The 16,663-nt window shown below is 43.2% G+C and overlaps 1 protein-coding gene across 1 annotated transcript in view; it reads right to left on the bottom strand.

Moving 5' to 3' along the window:
- MOSMO (modulator of smoothened) overlaps positions 1–11,418 on the bottom strand; it is a 76,873-nt gene extending 65,455 nt beyond the window's left edge. The window contains exon 1 of the mRNA XM_003807824.6: positions 11,293–11,418. Coding sequence (XP_003807872.1) covers positions 11,293–11,398 — 106 coding nt within the window. The 5' untranslated portion in view covers positions 11,399–11,418. The remainder of the gene's footprint in view (positions 1–11,292) is intronic.
- Between the last annotated feature and the right edge of the window lie 5,245 nt (positions 11,419–16,663).

Below are 16,663 nucleotides of genomic sequence, written 5' to 3'. Positions count from 1 at the left end.
AATCACCTCACTCTCTAAATTCCCAATTTTATTCCCTAGCCCAGGTTCAAAATCTTAGTGTTAACCATAACATTTCCTCTTTCCTGCCCTGTGCAAGCTTAGACTGAATGCTGCCTAAGATACAAAGGCAGCAAAGGAATAAATCATATTCCCTGCTCTCAAAGAACTTTAAAAAAAATCTATACTACAAAAAAATTATACTAGAAAATAGGGCAAGTACCACACAAATAACCATGACACAGATATGCTACCATAAAAAATGTGCAAAGTGTTACCAAGGGGTTGGAAAATCACTTTAGGTAAGGGATCAAAAAAGGTTTTATGAAGATAGCAACTGATATGCTCGGAAGATGGGTAGGATACTGATAAAACAGGGACTGGAGAGAGTGACAGGACCAAAGAATTACAGATGAGAATACTGATTGCACACAGGAAACAGAAAGTAATACAGAGGGGCTAGAATGTACATTCATGCAGGGGGAAAAAAGCAGGATCTAAGGCCAGAAAGTATTATAAGTTGGAGCCAGATTGTGAAAATCCTTGAGTGTCTTTTGTCCTGTGGAAGATGAAGTCACTGAAGGTTTCTGGTACAAGCACACGCAATAGTTAAGAGCCAGGATCCACTGTGTGACATTAGGCAAGTGACTTCTCTGTATTTTCATGAGGCTGTCTAAATAACAGCACTTACACAGGGGCATTGTGGGGATCAATTAACACATGTAAAGTGTCTAGAAAAGAATCTGTCACAAAGTAAATGCTATACAAGTATTTATTATTCTATTTGTTCTTTAGAAAGATAAAATAAGTTGCAATACAGAGAAATGGACTGGAATAGAAATTTCACTGCCTCCTCTCTACCTTTACTCATGCCATTCCCTTTTCAAGAACAAGAACCACCCAAGTCTTCCTTATTACTCATTATTAAATGTATCATCTGTTAAGCTCAAATTCCACCTCCTCTCTGATTGCCTGATCCTATGCATATGTTGGTACATACTCACAAGATGTAAGACATGCAAGATACAATTTTATCTTCCCAGGGTATAGGGTACCTCAAGGACTTTTTTCATTTGCTTAAACATAATCTCTCTGATTATTTCAGTACAGATTCCTTACAGACCACAAATACGTCAATAGCATTTGTTGCAAGATGGTCTGGAATGAAGTCCAATGGCATAGGGAATATCTATGGGAAGATTTTTAAAATATTCATAGTAAATTAAAGATTTCTTTTATCAAAATGATGGTACCTTATAAATCAAATGGTCATATCTCTTTGACAGTCTAAGTGGCCTTAAAGATTTTTGTCTTTGGAGGTCAGTGACCTGGTCAGCAGAACTGATCTGAACATGGCCTATTTTTGAAAAGAACTTCTATTATTATGGCTGAAATTGGACCCAACCATGTTCCAGGTAAACAACTTACTGTGAATATATTGCAATAATGAAATTTTGTTCTTCCTTTTTCTTACTTGACCCACCCAACTGCATTTTTTTCTACTCCTGTTTAATCTCTAACTATAGTAGAATATGGTCCCTAGTTGAACAGATCTATATTAAAAGTCAACAGCTGCCTTTTTGCTCAATATATACAACGGCAAGTGTCAAAATGCCAAATGTGATATTTTATTTATAGCAAAGCTAGTATAATGAGACACACAAAGTGCAGCCTTTTGCTAATTAAAAAAAAAAGCAGTGATTCAAAGATTTGTCAGTTTGCTTCAAAAGTGAACTGGAGTCACACACTGAAACTTCCCTTAAGCAAACTATACATGTTAGTTGGTACATATTCACAAATACATGTAAGTACCATTGATAGCAACACCCAAACCCAAATGCTCTTTTTTTTTGTCAAATCTAAAGCAATAAACCCCAAAGGAACGTCACATTCTACTTGCTCATTGCATATTTGGCAAGAATTCTCCTCCGTGTAATTTGCAGTTAACAAGAGAATGCACAGTAAAGTTTACAAACACAGTAAATTTAGGTGAAATACACAGTACGGGTATATTATTGAAAAATGGTTTTAATCCAGGTACCTATTTTTAGGTATCCTGATATTCAAAGATCTTCAGGTTTCCTCATGGCTCTTATCTAAGCCTCTTTAGGATTTCTACAACAGCTTTCCCAACATTACTTTTTCATCAGTTTGTAGTTGATAAAGGATGAAATAACTGCTACTTTCAATCTGTTGTTATCAATTGGATCAGGTTTTCTAATTATAAAGCTGCTAGCTGCTTAGTTGGGCGGGCAATTCTAGAAAGTACTTGGAAAAAAAGGTGTAGCTTCAGAACTTGAAAATACAACATTCTGACAACCAAAAAGACATGAATGTCATGTTATATAAACCATCACAAAGGTAAAGCTGTAAATATGAAATTTATACCTATATACTTGTCACTGCTGTCACCGTACAACCTAATTTCCTGGGTCTCTTAGAGAAGCATATCAAACACGGTCACTATGTAAATAATTATGCATTCGGGTTGCACGAACAAGTTCTTATTTATAATTCAACAGTGACAATTTCATAAACAGGAACACTTCATTACATGTCTAAATTTCCCCTATAAGATTATGCAATATGGCCCACCACCTAAGTATGCATTGAAATGGGTTATGGAAAAAATGAACTCACAGTTGCATTACAGAAGCTAGTAACTAGAAAAAAATTTATTCCATAAACTAAATCTTCAGCTATATCGCTTGCCAGGTTTCTATAAAGAACCAACTATCTCATATATTTCAAACTTATTTTCACACTTTGAGGTGAGAAAAATTGACTTGATACTCCAACTGTACTACCAGCTCTTAAATTCCTTTAAAACTAACCTCTGAACTAAATGATCTTAACAATACACTGTGGTTAATATTCTTTAACCCACAGGAGAACAAAGTTGGAGTCTAAACCTGCATAACTATTGGAAGTGCTGAAAGAGGTATTAATCAGGTCTGAATGATATAATTTTCATTAATAAAAACCCTCAACTGCAACTTGTCTAAGATCAATTACACGGCTCGTAAATAGTAGGACTGGGACTTGGCTACATGTTGGTTTGCCCCAAAGCCCGTGTGCCATTTCCACTACGCTAGGCTGTCTTTCACTTAGAAAACCTCTTCAATCTGTTCCAGAAACATAAAAACCCAAGTACTCCTTGGTTTTGGTAGTTACATGTGTCCCATAAGTGTGTATTACCACAACAACTGACTATGCAGTCTCTCTTCCCAGATTGGACCCAGCTGGGTTCACGAACATTCAAATACAGACACATTATGTTGCCTTAAATCTCTTTCTGGAACAAGGCAGGTATAAGTAAATAAATAAGACAGACAGTACAAAAGGGAAACACTAAAAATCCAGATGTTTTGATCTTTTATATAATAAATGACTAACATTTGAGCATTTACTAAGTATCGGACAATGTGCTAATCTCTTATATGCCACATTTTATCTCCTCACAACTATCCTTTGAGGTAAATGTATTGTCTCCATTTTATAGCTGAAAAATCAAATTACATGCCCCAAATCATAAAGCTAATAAAAAGGGAATCCAAGAATCAAATAGAGATATGCCTGACTCCAAATCCTACAGAACTGCAACTCCAATACAAACTCAGTATTTACCAGGAAAGGGATTAAACAATGATGTTTTTGGTCACACTAAGCAGAACAGTGGAGAACTGATATATGTAACCATTACTATGCAAAATTTGAAAGGGGTTCTGGCAGCCAAATAAGGAAGGACTCAATAAGTATGGCCAATCTAACAAATGCATCAGCAGTCTTTACTCTAATTTTTTTTCTTCTGAATTTCCTTCTTTTAGTGATTTCCATTTACTCATGCCTGCTGTTCATGTTCTTCATCCTAAATTCCCCTTCTCCAAAAACATTTAGGCTTATTTATAGTCTTAATTCTGAAGTGGTTCCATCTCTGTTGGTAATGATAAAAGAGATGATGTTTGGAACTAAGGTTGTAAAGGAAATATTAATGCTTTGCTCAGGAGATCTAATTTCCTATTGGAAAATCTAGTCCACTCTGGGAATTCACAGTATCATAAATGATCTCAAGCTTTAAGCATGTCCTGTGAGTACTGTAAAAAGACCGGTTTTTGAATTTTTATTGATAATTATTACTTGATATGCTGAAATAGATTACACTGATAATGTCACTTTTTAAAAAATCACATTTAAAAAACATCTTTAATCACTTTATCTTCACAGACTTTTATGCTTGGAAGTAAAAAACTGAGTGGTCCAAATGTCCACCAACTGATGAATGGCTAAATAAATGTGGTCTATTCACATAATGGAATACTTGGCAATAAAAAAGAAATACATAGCTAGGTGTGGCAGCGTGCATCTACCACGCTGAGGATTGCTTGATCCCAGGAGTTTGAGCCTGGGAAACACAGCAAGACCCTGTCTCTTAAAGAAAAAAAAAAGTCATAATATGTATGAACTTTGAGAACATTATGCTAAGTTTAAGAAGCCTGTCACAAAGGATCACATAGATTCTATGATTGGAAATGTCCAGAATAGGCAAATCAACAGACAGAAAGCATATTAGGGGTTGCCTAGGAGGCTAAGAGGCACCTCTTAGCCTGGTCTTGGAGTAATGAAAATGTTCTGAAATGGACTATGGTGATGGTAGCACACAACTTTATGAAGATACTAAAAGCCACTGATTTGTATACTTTAAATACTTTATTTGTATACTTTAAATGGATGAATTTTAGTATTATGTGAATTACATCTCAATAAAGCTCTTTAAAAAAATTTACTGGAAATAGGCTCAAAAGACCAATGAAGAAATATTATTAATGCTTTTTAAATTCAAGGAGAACGCAATCTCAAAATATTTGCCCTTTTAGGTAACCAAATCCTGTCCTCTATAAATCATGTCCAAAGTGATTAATAAAATGAAGTTTGAGATAGGTTTGTTTAACAACTGATGTTACAGAGTTCTTTCATGTCAAAGTACCTTTGTGACCTTTGAAGTTGTTACAGTTCCAGGGAAAGGACTAATGATTTAATCATTTTCTATTACTTAATAAACAGGTCTGCTTGAGCAACTTGTAATTTTAGTGTTTTAAACTGAGGATCCCCAGTGCATAGGCTGGGATCTACCTGTAGATCTTGAACCCTTATGAGATAGATGTCAAGCACCACAGTCCCTTATCTGAGGTTTACCAGATTTTCCTATGAAGTAGGTAGGAGGTAGCAGAATAGGAAATGATACCCCCACCAAGGCTTTCACTTCCCTGAACACCTGCCAATCTTTAGACCTGAAGAAAATGAAAACTCTTCCTCACAAAATGCTAGACATATAGTGGGTTTTAAACACATAAGGCTTTCTCCTTATTCCCGATTTTATTATCCATGAGCAATGGAGACCGGGGGAGAGGACAGAATCCTGTTGGCATAATACTTTTAGCTCATTTGTGTCTCCTCACTCAATCCCTGTCAGGTCACAAGGACTGACTTCATCTGACTGGTAGTTTAGGAGAAAATACTGGGCATATGTGATCCAACATTTTGCCTTTGGAAGCACTCATCTCTCCTCTGTCATGCTGGAAGTGTTATAGGGGCAGTTCTCCCAGTTCTGTCTGGGACTGGATTGTTAAGTCTGCTCAATTTTAAGGTCCAGGAGTAGGACGTCACGTGCCCCCAAATGTAAGTGACATTCTCCAATATCCTCTTTCTTAGTAATAAAATAATATTTTAGCCCCTAAATACCTTATTTTTTTGCCCCTCAACTAGTTCAGAATACAAGCAGGGAAGAACATGTCAGTTTTTGAGATTTCCACCCCCCACAAACAGTAACATCCCATCTAGACAATTTTAAAAACAACAAGAATGAAAATATCTTCAGAAATGAATACACTAACCTTAACTTCGTTATGACAAACTATAACATGAATATGATAACCACTTTAGGGAAATTTTGACGAGACATAAGGGAGAAGTTCTTTCAGCTACTTGAAAGAGACTTTTGGGGAACATCTGGAAATCTTCATAAAGAACATAAGGCAAATCTATCTAGGATGAGTAGGATTACGGTCACTGAAATCCTTGCTGTGAGGGGATAATGCCTTCCTCACTAAAGGGATCTGTAGACCATTTATATTTATCAGAGACGCAGCTTTACTTAACTGTTTATCTTGTTAAAATTAACACTAATTTTTCCCCCTGACAAAAAGTCTCTTCAGGGGTGAGAAGAGAGTGACAGTGAAATTAAGAAGCTTGTACAAAGCAAAGACTATTACTTCAAGACTGAAACCCAAGTCTCCTTCTTTCCCTCTTCTGTAATCTGGGAAAACCTCCAGCCACTGAAGAATTTTAATTTCATTTAAGATAAGTAAAAGGTGTGCATAAATAACATATAGGTAATACTTCAGTGAAGAATTTTCTTCAATGGAATCTTTGCAGCACTGAAACTCAAATCTCACATGCAAAGCACTACCATGTGGGGGAAAATGTGAAAATGACTATTTTACATTGGCCAAATATAAACATCCTAAGGAATCAGATCAAGTAATGGATGTCAAAGTGCTTCAAAAACTATGAAGCATTATATAAAATCAAAGATATTCCTGTTGGTGTTGAGTTCCAGTAACCAGCAGAAATTTGATCTTAGCATAGCAGAATTATATAATTTTGCCACTGTATTCATCTACATTTAATATTTCTGGTTACACTAACACAAACAGTCTTCATTAGAGTGCCTTCCCCCATACATACAATATGTTTCAGATCTTCAAAAGTTTGTGCATAATCCACAAGCCATTACAAGAAGTAAATGAAATGTTAATCACACAGGTGAAAATAAAAGGGATGTACTTTCTCTGTATCTAGACCAAGACAATAAAAACATGAAAAACTCTGCTGTCCAAAGTATGGTCCATAATCTTATAGTAACATAGTTTATCAATAGGGACTTCAGGAAGTTACTCTTTTTTTTTTTTTTTTTCCTATTCCTTCTATGGTAGTTCAAGTAGAAGCTGAGAACAGAGATTAGAGTATGGAAAGACTGGAAGAGGAAGAACAGCACGGAAGTGACAGAGAAAGTCCAAAGCCAAGAGGGACATATATTTAACTTGTTCTAAGCATGGCTGTATTATTCTTGATGTTTCCTTATTTCCTAGAACATCTAATAGAGAAAACATCATTTCTCACAGTTCTGGGCTTTCATTTCAAAACTGGATTCTGACACCTGTTCTTATAAACTAGAACAGCAATATAACAATATGTAATTTTTATTGAGCATTTACTGTATGCCAGGTACTGTTCTAAATGTTTGACATGGGTTAACTCAGTTAATTATCAATATATCCCAATGAGATGGATACTTTTATTATCCCTAATTTACACAGGAGGAAACGGAGACAAAGAGAGGCTAAAGAACCTGCCCTAAAGCTACAGAGCTATGAAGTGATGAAGTCTAGACTTGAATTCTGAAACTTTCCCGTAGTAGTTCACTGCAGTGGTTTTCAAGCTACATTCTGCAGACTATTTCAGCTCCAAAAGTTCTACTTCTAAAATACATTTTATCCGGTATAAAAATTGCAATGAAAACATCACAATCAAAACTTTATAGACTGAATATAATACACCAAAGGGAACCAACACATTAACTTTTTGTTGCCAGGTTAAGTGGCTTTTGTGCAGCTCTTGAAATAAAGCTAGACCTGTCACCACTGAGATCTTACTTGAACTTCTTGTAAATGTTTCATTGATTTGGAAGGTGTAACTCTGCACTTTTTTTTTTTTTTTAAACTCAGGACTACATCTGCCTGCTCAGGTGAGACTGTACAGCATACAAGCTCAAGCACAACAGTAAACAAAGGAACATACTGTCCCATTCGTTTTATGTTTTGGGGGGTTTACTGCCTGACATATGTAAGGTAAGAAATACACGCTAGATAAGAATTTTAAAAATTTCCTATGTTCCTAGTATCTCTTATTCCTCTTTCTAGCCATAATATTTAACGGAGTGGTATCCTGAGATGGCAAGGGAAACTTTTAGAAAAAAACAATCACTTCCTCGATCCCACATCAGCCACACATTGTCACTGTTACACTCTGGACCTTGTGCCTACGATCCCCTGCCATTCCACTTTGCTGGATTGATCACTCCCACTCTGACTGGTCTTCAATTTTATTGGGTCCCCTATTCCACTGGCCATGTACCATTGTACCATCTGCTATTCGACTGAACAATCCATTAGTTTTTATTCATTTTCACTCTTTATCCAGCTGACACTCCATAAGCCATCATTACAATACTTTGGCCACTATCCTAAATACCTTGGCTGCTCTGTCATTTTGTTGCAATGTATCTGGCAAACCCCAACCTTGAATGAAGCCTTCACATTATTCTTTATTATTCATTATTGTATATGAGGCTTTTACATTATTCTTGATGTTTCCTTATTTCCAAGAACACTTGGAAAATTCACCTACCTTAGTACCAAAATGACACAGCACTACTAGAAAAGGTCAAGAGGGCAGATAGGTTATCACACTGTATGTTCATGACCATCAACTTCCACGACGCATCAGTGCTGCTAGACAATCCTACTTATCACCGTTGGCAAGCTTTCTCTGCAATTATTTCGAACAGTTTCTATTTCCTCAGACCTTGGACATCCATTGCTCCTATCTCCATGGCAACTCACAGCCAATTTTGCCTCCAAATTTGAAAGAGTTATACTCATTCTATCCTTGCTTTCTTCTGAATACAAGAGGAGCTTGCCCTTTTTTTTTTTTTTTCTGTTTTCTTTTTAAGACGGAGTACCATTCTGTCGCCCAGGCCGGAGTGCAGTAGCGTGATCTTGGCTCACTGCAACCTCCGCCTCCCAAATTCAAGCGATTCTCTTGCCTCAGCCTCCCGAGTAGCTGGGATGACAGGCATGCACCACCGCGCCCAGCTAACTTCTTTGTATTTTTAGTAGAGACAGGGTTTCACCATGTTGGCCAGGATGGTCTCAAACTCCTGTCCTCAGGTGATCCGTCCGCCTTGGCCTCCCAAAGTGCTGGGATTACAGGCATGAGCCACCACACCCGGCTATGCCCTTTTCCATCTTAGGAATGTTATGCTATCACTTATCTTTCTTCTCTTTTATATGTAACAATTCTTCTCTTTCAACTATATCTTTTGCATGGTCATTTAGTCTATTTTATCTATTGGGATTCTATCTAAAACTTCTTTGTAAAAAGATTCCTTCTGCTACAGCACTGAAACCCCTTTTCCCCTAAGTACGTGAAGCCTGAAAGTCTCATAAAAGGAGTCAATACACATGTAAGTAGGATAAAAACATCAACAGGTCACGAACTGGATGTCATACATGTAACCGTGTTAAGTTGTCGGGCAGCAACAATATTTTCATAAACAAAGCCCATAGTACCACCAAATTCGAAACCATCCTGATTCTTTCTTCATATATTTTACAATTAAGAGTTCTGCTAAAACTCTATGGGCAAGAAAAGTAGCAGAATTTTTAGAGTGTTATTTTAATAACCAGTGAATATGACAGCATGATTTTGTGTTACTAGGTCTAGATTGGGGGACAGAAGGGAGGGAGGAGGAAGCAACAAATGTCCCAGCTACCACTTTTTTTCTAAGAGCTAAAAATATTGCAGGATAAATACAGAACCATAAGTAATACTTAAAAAGTAAGTTTTGACAGCACAGTGATGCTTTTCTTTTTTTTTTTTTTGAGACAGAGTCTCGCTCTGTCGCCCAGGCTGGAGTGCAGTGGCGCAATCTCAGCTCACTGCAACCTCTGCCTCCCGGGTTCAAGCGATTCTCCTGCCTCACCTCCTGAGTAGCTGGGATTACAGGCGCGCGCCATCATGCCCGGCTAATTCTTTTTTTTTTTTTTTTTTTTTTTGTATTTTTAGTAGAGACGGGGTTTCGCCATGTTGGTCAGGCTAGTTTCGAAATCCTGACCTCCTGATCCGCCCGCCTCGGCCTCCCAAAGTGCTGGGATTACAGGCGTGAGCCACCGCGCCCGGCCGCATTTTTATAAGAAATTATCCATGGAGGGAGCTTGACATTCCCAACCCTCCAAAAGTTCCTTCACCTGCACTGAACAAGCAGTTAAAAAACAAGACCATTCCTTAAATCGGAGCAGCTCTCCTGACAGCTGTTTACATTAATTAAGGTTTGGTCTCACAGGTCTGGGAGAGAGGGAGAAAGAGAGGCGGGGGAAGAGGGGAGGGAGAAGAGGTAGCAGGGAAAGAAGTGGCCCAAGCTGAGAAAAATCTTGGAAGCGCATTCACCTGGGGTACCCTTCAAAAAGATGCCCGCCTCTTTCCCGAGGGCACCACCTTGCCTCTCCCGCCCACAGCTCCGTGGTGGTACAGCAAGCACTGCTCCCGCTGCCGGGCTGCCTGCAACTCTAATGTGTTATTTAATTTTGTAACTACTATTAAGATCTCTCCAGCGTTTTTGTGATGCTCTGGAAAGACGCTCCATAAAATGAGGTTTATTAGTAGTAGTATTATAGCTCCCGGGCCTAAAATAAAGCAGAATTATAACCACATACACACTTCAAAGGGAAAATCCGAAGCCACAAGCTTCTCAAACACTGCCAAGCGGGCAGGGGATGGGCGGGGGCGGCGGTGCAGAGGGGCTCCAATCCGGCGTCCCCCACTCCCACCAACCCCACCAGCTCTCCCAGCACCCACCATTCACCCTGCCTGGTGGGGTCAGAGCCCGCAGCCCGGGCTCGCCCCCGGCCGCAGCTTCCTCTGGTGGTGGAGGGTCTGGGGTCGGACCTGATCCCTCTCGGCCTCCCCTCGCCCACCAGCTCTTTAGTGGCTCCCGCACTGCCCCGCAGGCTGCCTCACTCCCAGCCCTAGCCTCTCCGCCTGGTTTCTAATTCCCTTGCAGGAGCCTCAGTTTCCTCCCGTCTCCCACCTTGACTTTTTTTTTTTTTTTTTTTTTTTAAATCCAGAACGAAGCTCATTCCTCTGCGATCCCTCACATCGGAGGGCTGCTCCCCTCCTCCCCGGTCCGGGACTTGCCAGCCCAGCCCAGGTCTCCTCGGCCACTTTTCACCCGGCCTGGGGCGCCTCTCCCCTCAGCCCGGGGGTCCCGCTGGCGCCCGGCGGCTTCCTCTCCTCCATCCCTTTCCTCCGCGGCCCGGGTCTCCCCTCCACCCCCGGTCTCCTCAGGCTAGCCTCCGGCCGGGACCCTCCACCCCGTCCTCTCCTCAGTCCGGGTCTCCCCTCCCTCGCGTCGCCCTCAGCCAATCTCCCGCCCGGCCCCGCGCGCCAGCGGCTCACCCGCAGACTCCCCGGTGTTGATCCAGTCCGGGTTGGCGATGCTGGCGATGGCGAAGATATCGGCGGCCAGAAAGAGACATCCTGAGATGATGGTCAGTTTATCCATCTCCCCGCCCCGCTCCCCCCACCCCCCGAGCCCCGGACAGGCAGCGGCCTCACGCCTCCCGCCCCATGGGCCGCCGCCGGGGCCCGGAGTCCCCGCGCCGCTGCCTCGCGCCCCCTCGGCCCCCGCGCGCCGCTCGCGCCCTCCGAGCGCCCGGGACCAGCAGCCGCGGCGCGGCCCGCACAGACGGAACCGCCGCCCGCCCCGGAACTGCTCGGCCCGCCCGCCCCTCACCCGGAAGCGAAGCCGCGGCGTTGGCGAGGCCGGTCCCGGCTCCCCAGCCGCCGCGCCCCAGCTCCGTCCTCCCGGCTCGGCCCGCCGCCCTGGGCCCCTCCCCGCACCGCCCGCCTCTACGTTCTGGACCCGGACCCGACCGGCCCGGCTCCGGTCCCTGCCCGGGTCCCGGTCTCTTCTGGCAGGCCACGCCACCTCTTGGCTTTCTGCCCACTAATAAGATTGTTGATGTTGATGACTGGGCACAGGCTGCGGCCCCTCCTGAGCCCCTCAGAAGCAAAACTGGAATGAGAGTGGGGAGCTGCCCGTCTTCCAGCAGGAGGCGGGCCCCGACTCCCGCCGAGCGACTCCGGGCCCCGCGCGGTCCCTGTCACCTTGTATTCTCATTGCCCGTTCCGCGGCCGTCAGCTCCCAGGATTGCCCCATTTAGCAAATAGCTTTCGACCACCCCTCTTCGTCAGACGTTGTAGGTGCAGAGGTACTGGAGTGGACAGAGGCAAGGCGCCCGCTCTTGGGGAGCTCACATTCTGGTGGGAAGAGACAGAAACACATTAAGAACCTATCTGTAAAATAAAGATAATTTCAGGTGCAGATCCCTGAATTCAATGGAGGTCAGTGTGATGGGAGTCGGAGCGATACCTGCGATAGGGAAGGATGCATTTCCGCTGAGACCATCACGATCGTAAAGACCTGCACTTTGAAGACCTGGCGCAAGACCAGACAGAGGGAACAGCCAATGCAAAGATCATTAGGGGAGGGGGGCAGAAAGAGATCAGCGTGTCCAAGGAATTGCAAAATGGCCTGTGTGGCAGGAGAGTAGTATTACAAGAGGTAGGCAGAGGCCAGGTGTAGGGCTTTGGGGGCCTTGGATTTTGTTCTGAGTGCAATGAGAAGGCAATGGAGGGTGTTTGCAGAATCCCATGATCTTACTTAATCTGTGAAGATCCATAGTGTAGCTTGTATGGGGGAAAGGCAAAGATGACAACAGGGACGCCAGTTAAGAGGCCAAGTAGTCCACGAGAGAGAAGTGTAGCTTTGGCTAGGGTGAGAGTAGTGAAGATGGAGAGGAATGGACAGATTTGGATGTTTTGTAGATAGAGGGAAGGACCTGCTGATAGTGGGGAAGGAGTTGAAAGAGAACTCAAGAGTAAGTTTTTGACCTGAGCAACCAGGTGTTATGAGCCCGTTTACTGAGTTGTGTGTGCAGCGTCTTAAGTTGGATGAATAAACAGGAAAATAAGGCATTTGCATAATTTGTCAGCATATGCTATGGTGGAGGTTTTCTTTTCTTCCACAGCTCATGGGCCGAATCACCACTAACCCTGACGTTTGATCCAGCTCTCCCTAATGGTACTCCGTGCAGCAGATGGAGATGAAACACTCATTTTCTCCTTAAATGCCACATAGGTCGTCTCTAGAAAGACCTAGAAGAGTGACATCTGTCTCTATTTTTGGAATGCTTACATGTCCACAAAATTCAGGAGGTTTCAAATTCCACCAAATCCAACAGCCTTGCAGAAATGTGCAACAGAGTATCAGTGTCACTACATAGCTGGGAGAAGGAAGGGTTTGATTGCTGGTCTATATTGACTTTTCTGTCCAAACATTGGTCTCTTGGGGGAAAGGTTTTTTTGTTGTTGTTATTATACAATTTATTTTTCCTCTGCCACAGAAATTGACACAAGATAATTCATATACTCCAAGGATCCAGATATAATGCATATCACATTACTGCAATAGTCTTCAGTTTCTTTTTTCTTTTCTTCTTTTTTTAAATAAGTACTGGAGAAATTTAATTGAGTCATATTCTTGGCTTCTTGTTGGGGTTTTCTATTGCCCAGTGATAGAAGAAACTGTAACTATACAGGACTAAATTCCCAGATAATATCCACTGATGTTCTCTACTGGCCAGCTTAAAAGAATCCTAGGGCTGAATGTTTGAACAGTTTGCACATATTCTAACTCCAGCTGAATAGAATGATGATGATTGGGTTCTTGTGTTTACAATAAATACAAGTAGCCAAGCGTGGTGGTTTGCACCTATAATCCCAGCTACTCCAGAAGCTGAGGTGGGAGGATCACTTGAGTCCAGCAGTTCAAGACCAGCCTGGACAACACAGTGAGACCCCTGTCTCTAATAAATAAAATAAATAAATAATACAGTTCTTCCTTTTACCCTCTACAAATGGTTCTGGGTCTAAGATTAAAGCACAAGAACAACCAGTATTGAGTTAAAAGAATTTAAAACATTTTTATCATACTAATGGCTGCACATCAGTACAGAGAATAGTCACCTATCCCAAACCTTCCTACCATCCAGAATGGGAGGTGGGGTTGGCAGGGGCCAAACTGTTTAGAGATTTCCCATTAATCCCTCTTTTTATCCCTATAGCTCTTTTCTTTTCTTTCTTTCTTTCTTTTTTTTTTTTTTTAGAGATAGGGTCTCACTATGTTGTCCACGCTGGATTTCAACTTCTGGCCTTAAGTGATCCTCCCACCTCAGCCTCCCAAGTAGCTGGGACTACAGGCCCACACCACTGTGCCTGGCTGGTGTTTCAAAGTCCCCAGTCTCTGAGATCTGCAGGACAGATCAGTTCCCTTCTCCTCTGTATCTCAGTCTAGATTTTAGCAGAGGCAAACCCTAAGGGTTTGGGAGAGGTGATGGAGTGAAGCAGAAAGAATACAGAACTATGTTCTAGTTCCTGCCCTGCTACTGACTTGACCTTGGGAAAGCCATGTCACCTCTCTGGGCCTTTTCCCCCCGTCTGGCCTAACAAGACTCCTGGCCTCGGTGACAGAAGCGTCCCATCCTCTCACCCACCCCTAAGCAGAGCAGCTGGGACTTTTCAGAAATGAGCCACAAGACTCCTTATGGCAGAAAGCCTTGGGGACCCAGAAGAACATAGAAGGCTTCCAGGAGGGAGATATGCTGTGCAGCCTGAAGTCATAAACAGCCATTCTGCAGCTGTTAAAGGGCCATGAACATGGCATGCTCTATTGTGATGGATGGCAGGCCTTGGCCAGAAGAGGCTGAATCCAGATGGGACCACGGGCAAAACTGTGGAAGGGACTGTGTGATCACTCTTCTCTTTAAGGAGTATCTTCAGCCTGACAATAAACACACTGTCTCCCTAGGGGTTAGGTTTCGTGGGCCAAGAGCATGGTGGACGCACCACACATGTACCTGGGGTTTCTGGGGTTAGAGAAGACACAAGAAACTAAATCCAGAGTTAGCAGCTTGCGCCCGGGCTCAAATCTCAGTTTGTTTCATGGATTGGTTCCCTTTGAGCTGACTCAGAAATGCGATTATTGATTAGTGCAGAAAGTTTATTAGAGAGCCTTTGAGAATCAAGTCCTATGGGGAAAGGGAAGCAGGGGTGGGAAGAGGGAGAAGTCAGTCTGTGCTGCAGTCATGGGAGGCTTTGGCAGACCCCCAGGGGAGTTCTGAAACTAGGATAGCTGCTGAGTTGGCCTGAGTTGGAGTAAATGGGCCAAGTCTTTTCATCCCTGCACTGACCTGCCATGGAGCTTGGAGGGCAGCTCTCTTCAGACAAAGACAATTCCTCAAGAGGGCTGACAGCTGAGATCTGTCAACCTACCACCCACCTGGTAGGCGGGGAATAGTCCTTCAGTCCTGACCGAGGCAGTGTAGTGCAGCATTTGCAATAGTGCCCACATGGTGCTGTGCCTCTCATTTGCTACTTAAGTTTGGAAAGCAGCACTTTCAGGACCCTGGGGAATCTTTTCCTGTGGGAAACATATAGAGGAGGGTTAGTGGGAACTACAGCTCCTGCCGCCGCTACAGCTCATCTAGAGGCATAACGAACATACCCTTCATTCCCCTCTTCTATCCATCCTAGAAACCTCTCCTCTTCTGCCAGCACCTCAGATGATCTAGGTGGCCTGCGTGATGGGGTGGTCTAGACCTCCATCCTTAGAGAGCCTGAGCACCTAGTTGCTGTGCACTTCTCAGGCAGTGGTTGCTGTATTTGTCCATTTACTGTCCAAATAGGGCAAAGGAGTACTAAGAGACACCTAAATAGATCACGTGGGTGCCCAATGTTCCTCCCTGCCCCGATGTGAAGTCTCAGCCTGATTCCTTCCTGGTAATTGAATACTCTTGTCTGCTTTCTCCCCCTGGTATACCATCCCATTTACTGCCTGTAAAAAATTAGCCATCTTAGAGTTTCCCTCTGCCAGAGGCTAGCTATGCTCCTCCTGTACCAGGGATGGGCACCTCATTATTACCTGGGTATTAGGTGATCCATCCTAGCATCTACTCTTTGGAAGAAGGAATAAAGCAGGGTCCGGGCATGGTGGCTCATGTCTGTAATCCCAGCACTTTGGGAGGCTGAGGCGGGCAGATTACCTGAGGTCAGGAGTTTGAGACCAGCCTGGTCAACATGGTGAAACCCCTGTCTGTACTAAAAATACAAAAATTAGCTGGGCATGGTGGTGGGTGCCTGTAATCCCAGCTACTCAGGAGGCTGAGGCACGAGAATTGCTTGAACCTGGGCAGTGGAGGTTGCAGTAAGCCGAGATCACTCCACTGCACTCCATCCTAGGCAACAGAGTGAGACTCTCTCTAAAAAAAAAAAAAAGGAATGAAGCAGGACAGGGCAGAGGGAAAAGTCAGGCTGCAGTGGACCACGTGGGGAGTTCTGAACCTGGGATGGCCCTGCATTGACCAGTCACCAGATGCTAGTTAATCTAGGAAGGTGAGATCTTGGGCAAGGCGTTCTTTCCAGCCAGTAGTAGTAGTGAGGGTGGGAAGTGTAAGTCTTTCAGCCCTGAAGGGGGATCTGGGCAGCACAGCACCCACGACAGTTTGTATCCTGCAGTTCCACCAATCGGTGTGACCTTGGCTTACTTGGCTTGGTGGAGTGTAGAGACCTCCGCTCTAAAGACACTTTTTAGCCTGGGGTGGAGGGAAGACTAAGGGGAGGCCAGGCACTGATATGCTCCATCACAGAACCATATATGCTGATGGGCTCTATTCCCACAAACTCTTACCCTTCTCCTGCTGGTAGGAAG

This window comes from Pan paniscus, chromosome 18, assembly GCF_029289425.2.
Source record: "Pan paniscus chromosome 18, NHGRI_mPanPan1-v2.0_pri, whole genome shotgun sequence".
NCBI classification, from domain to species: Eukaryota; Metazoa; Chordata; class Mammalia; order Primates; family Hominidae; genus Pan; species Pan paniscus.
This window is presented reverse-complemented; position numbering and strand designations above follow the sequence as displayed.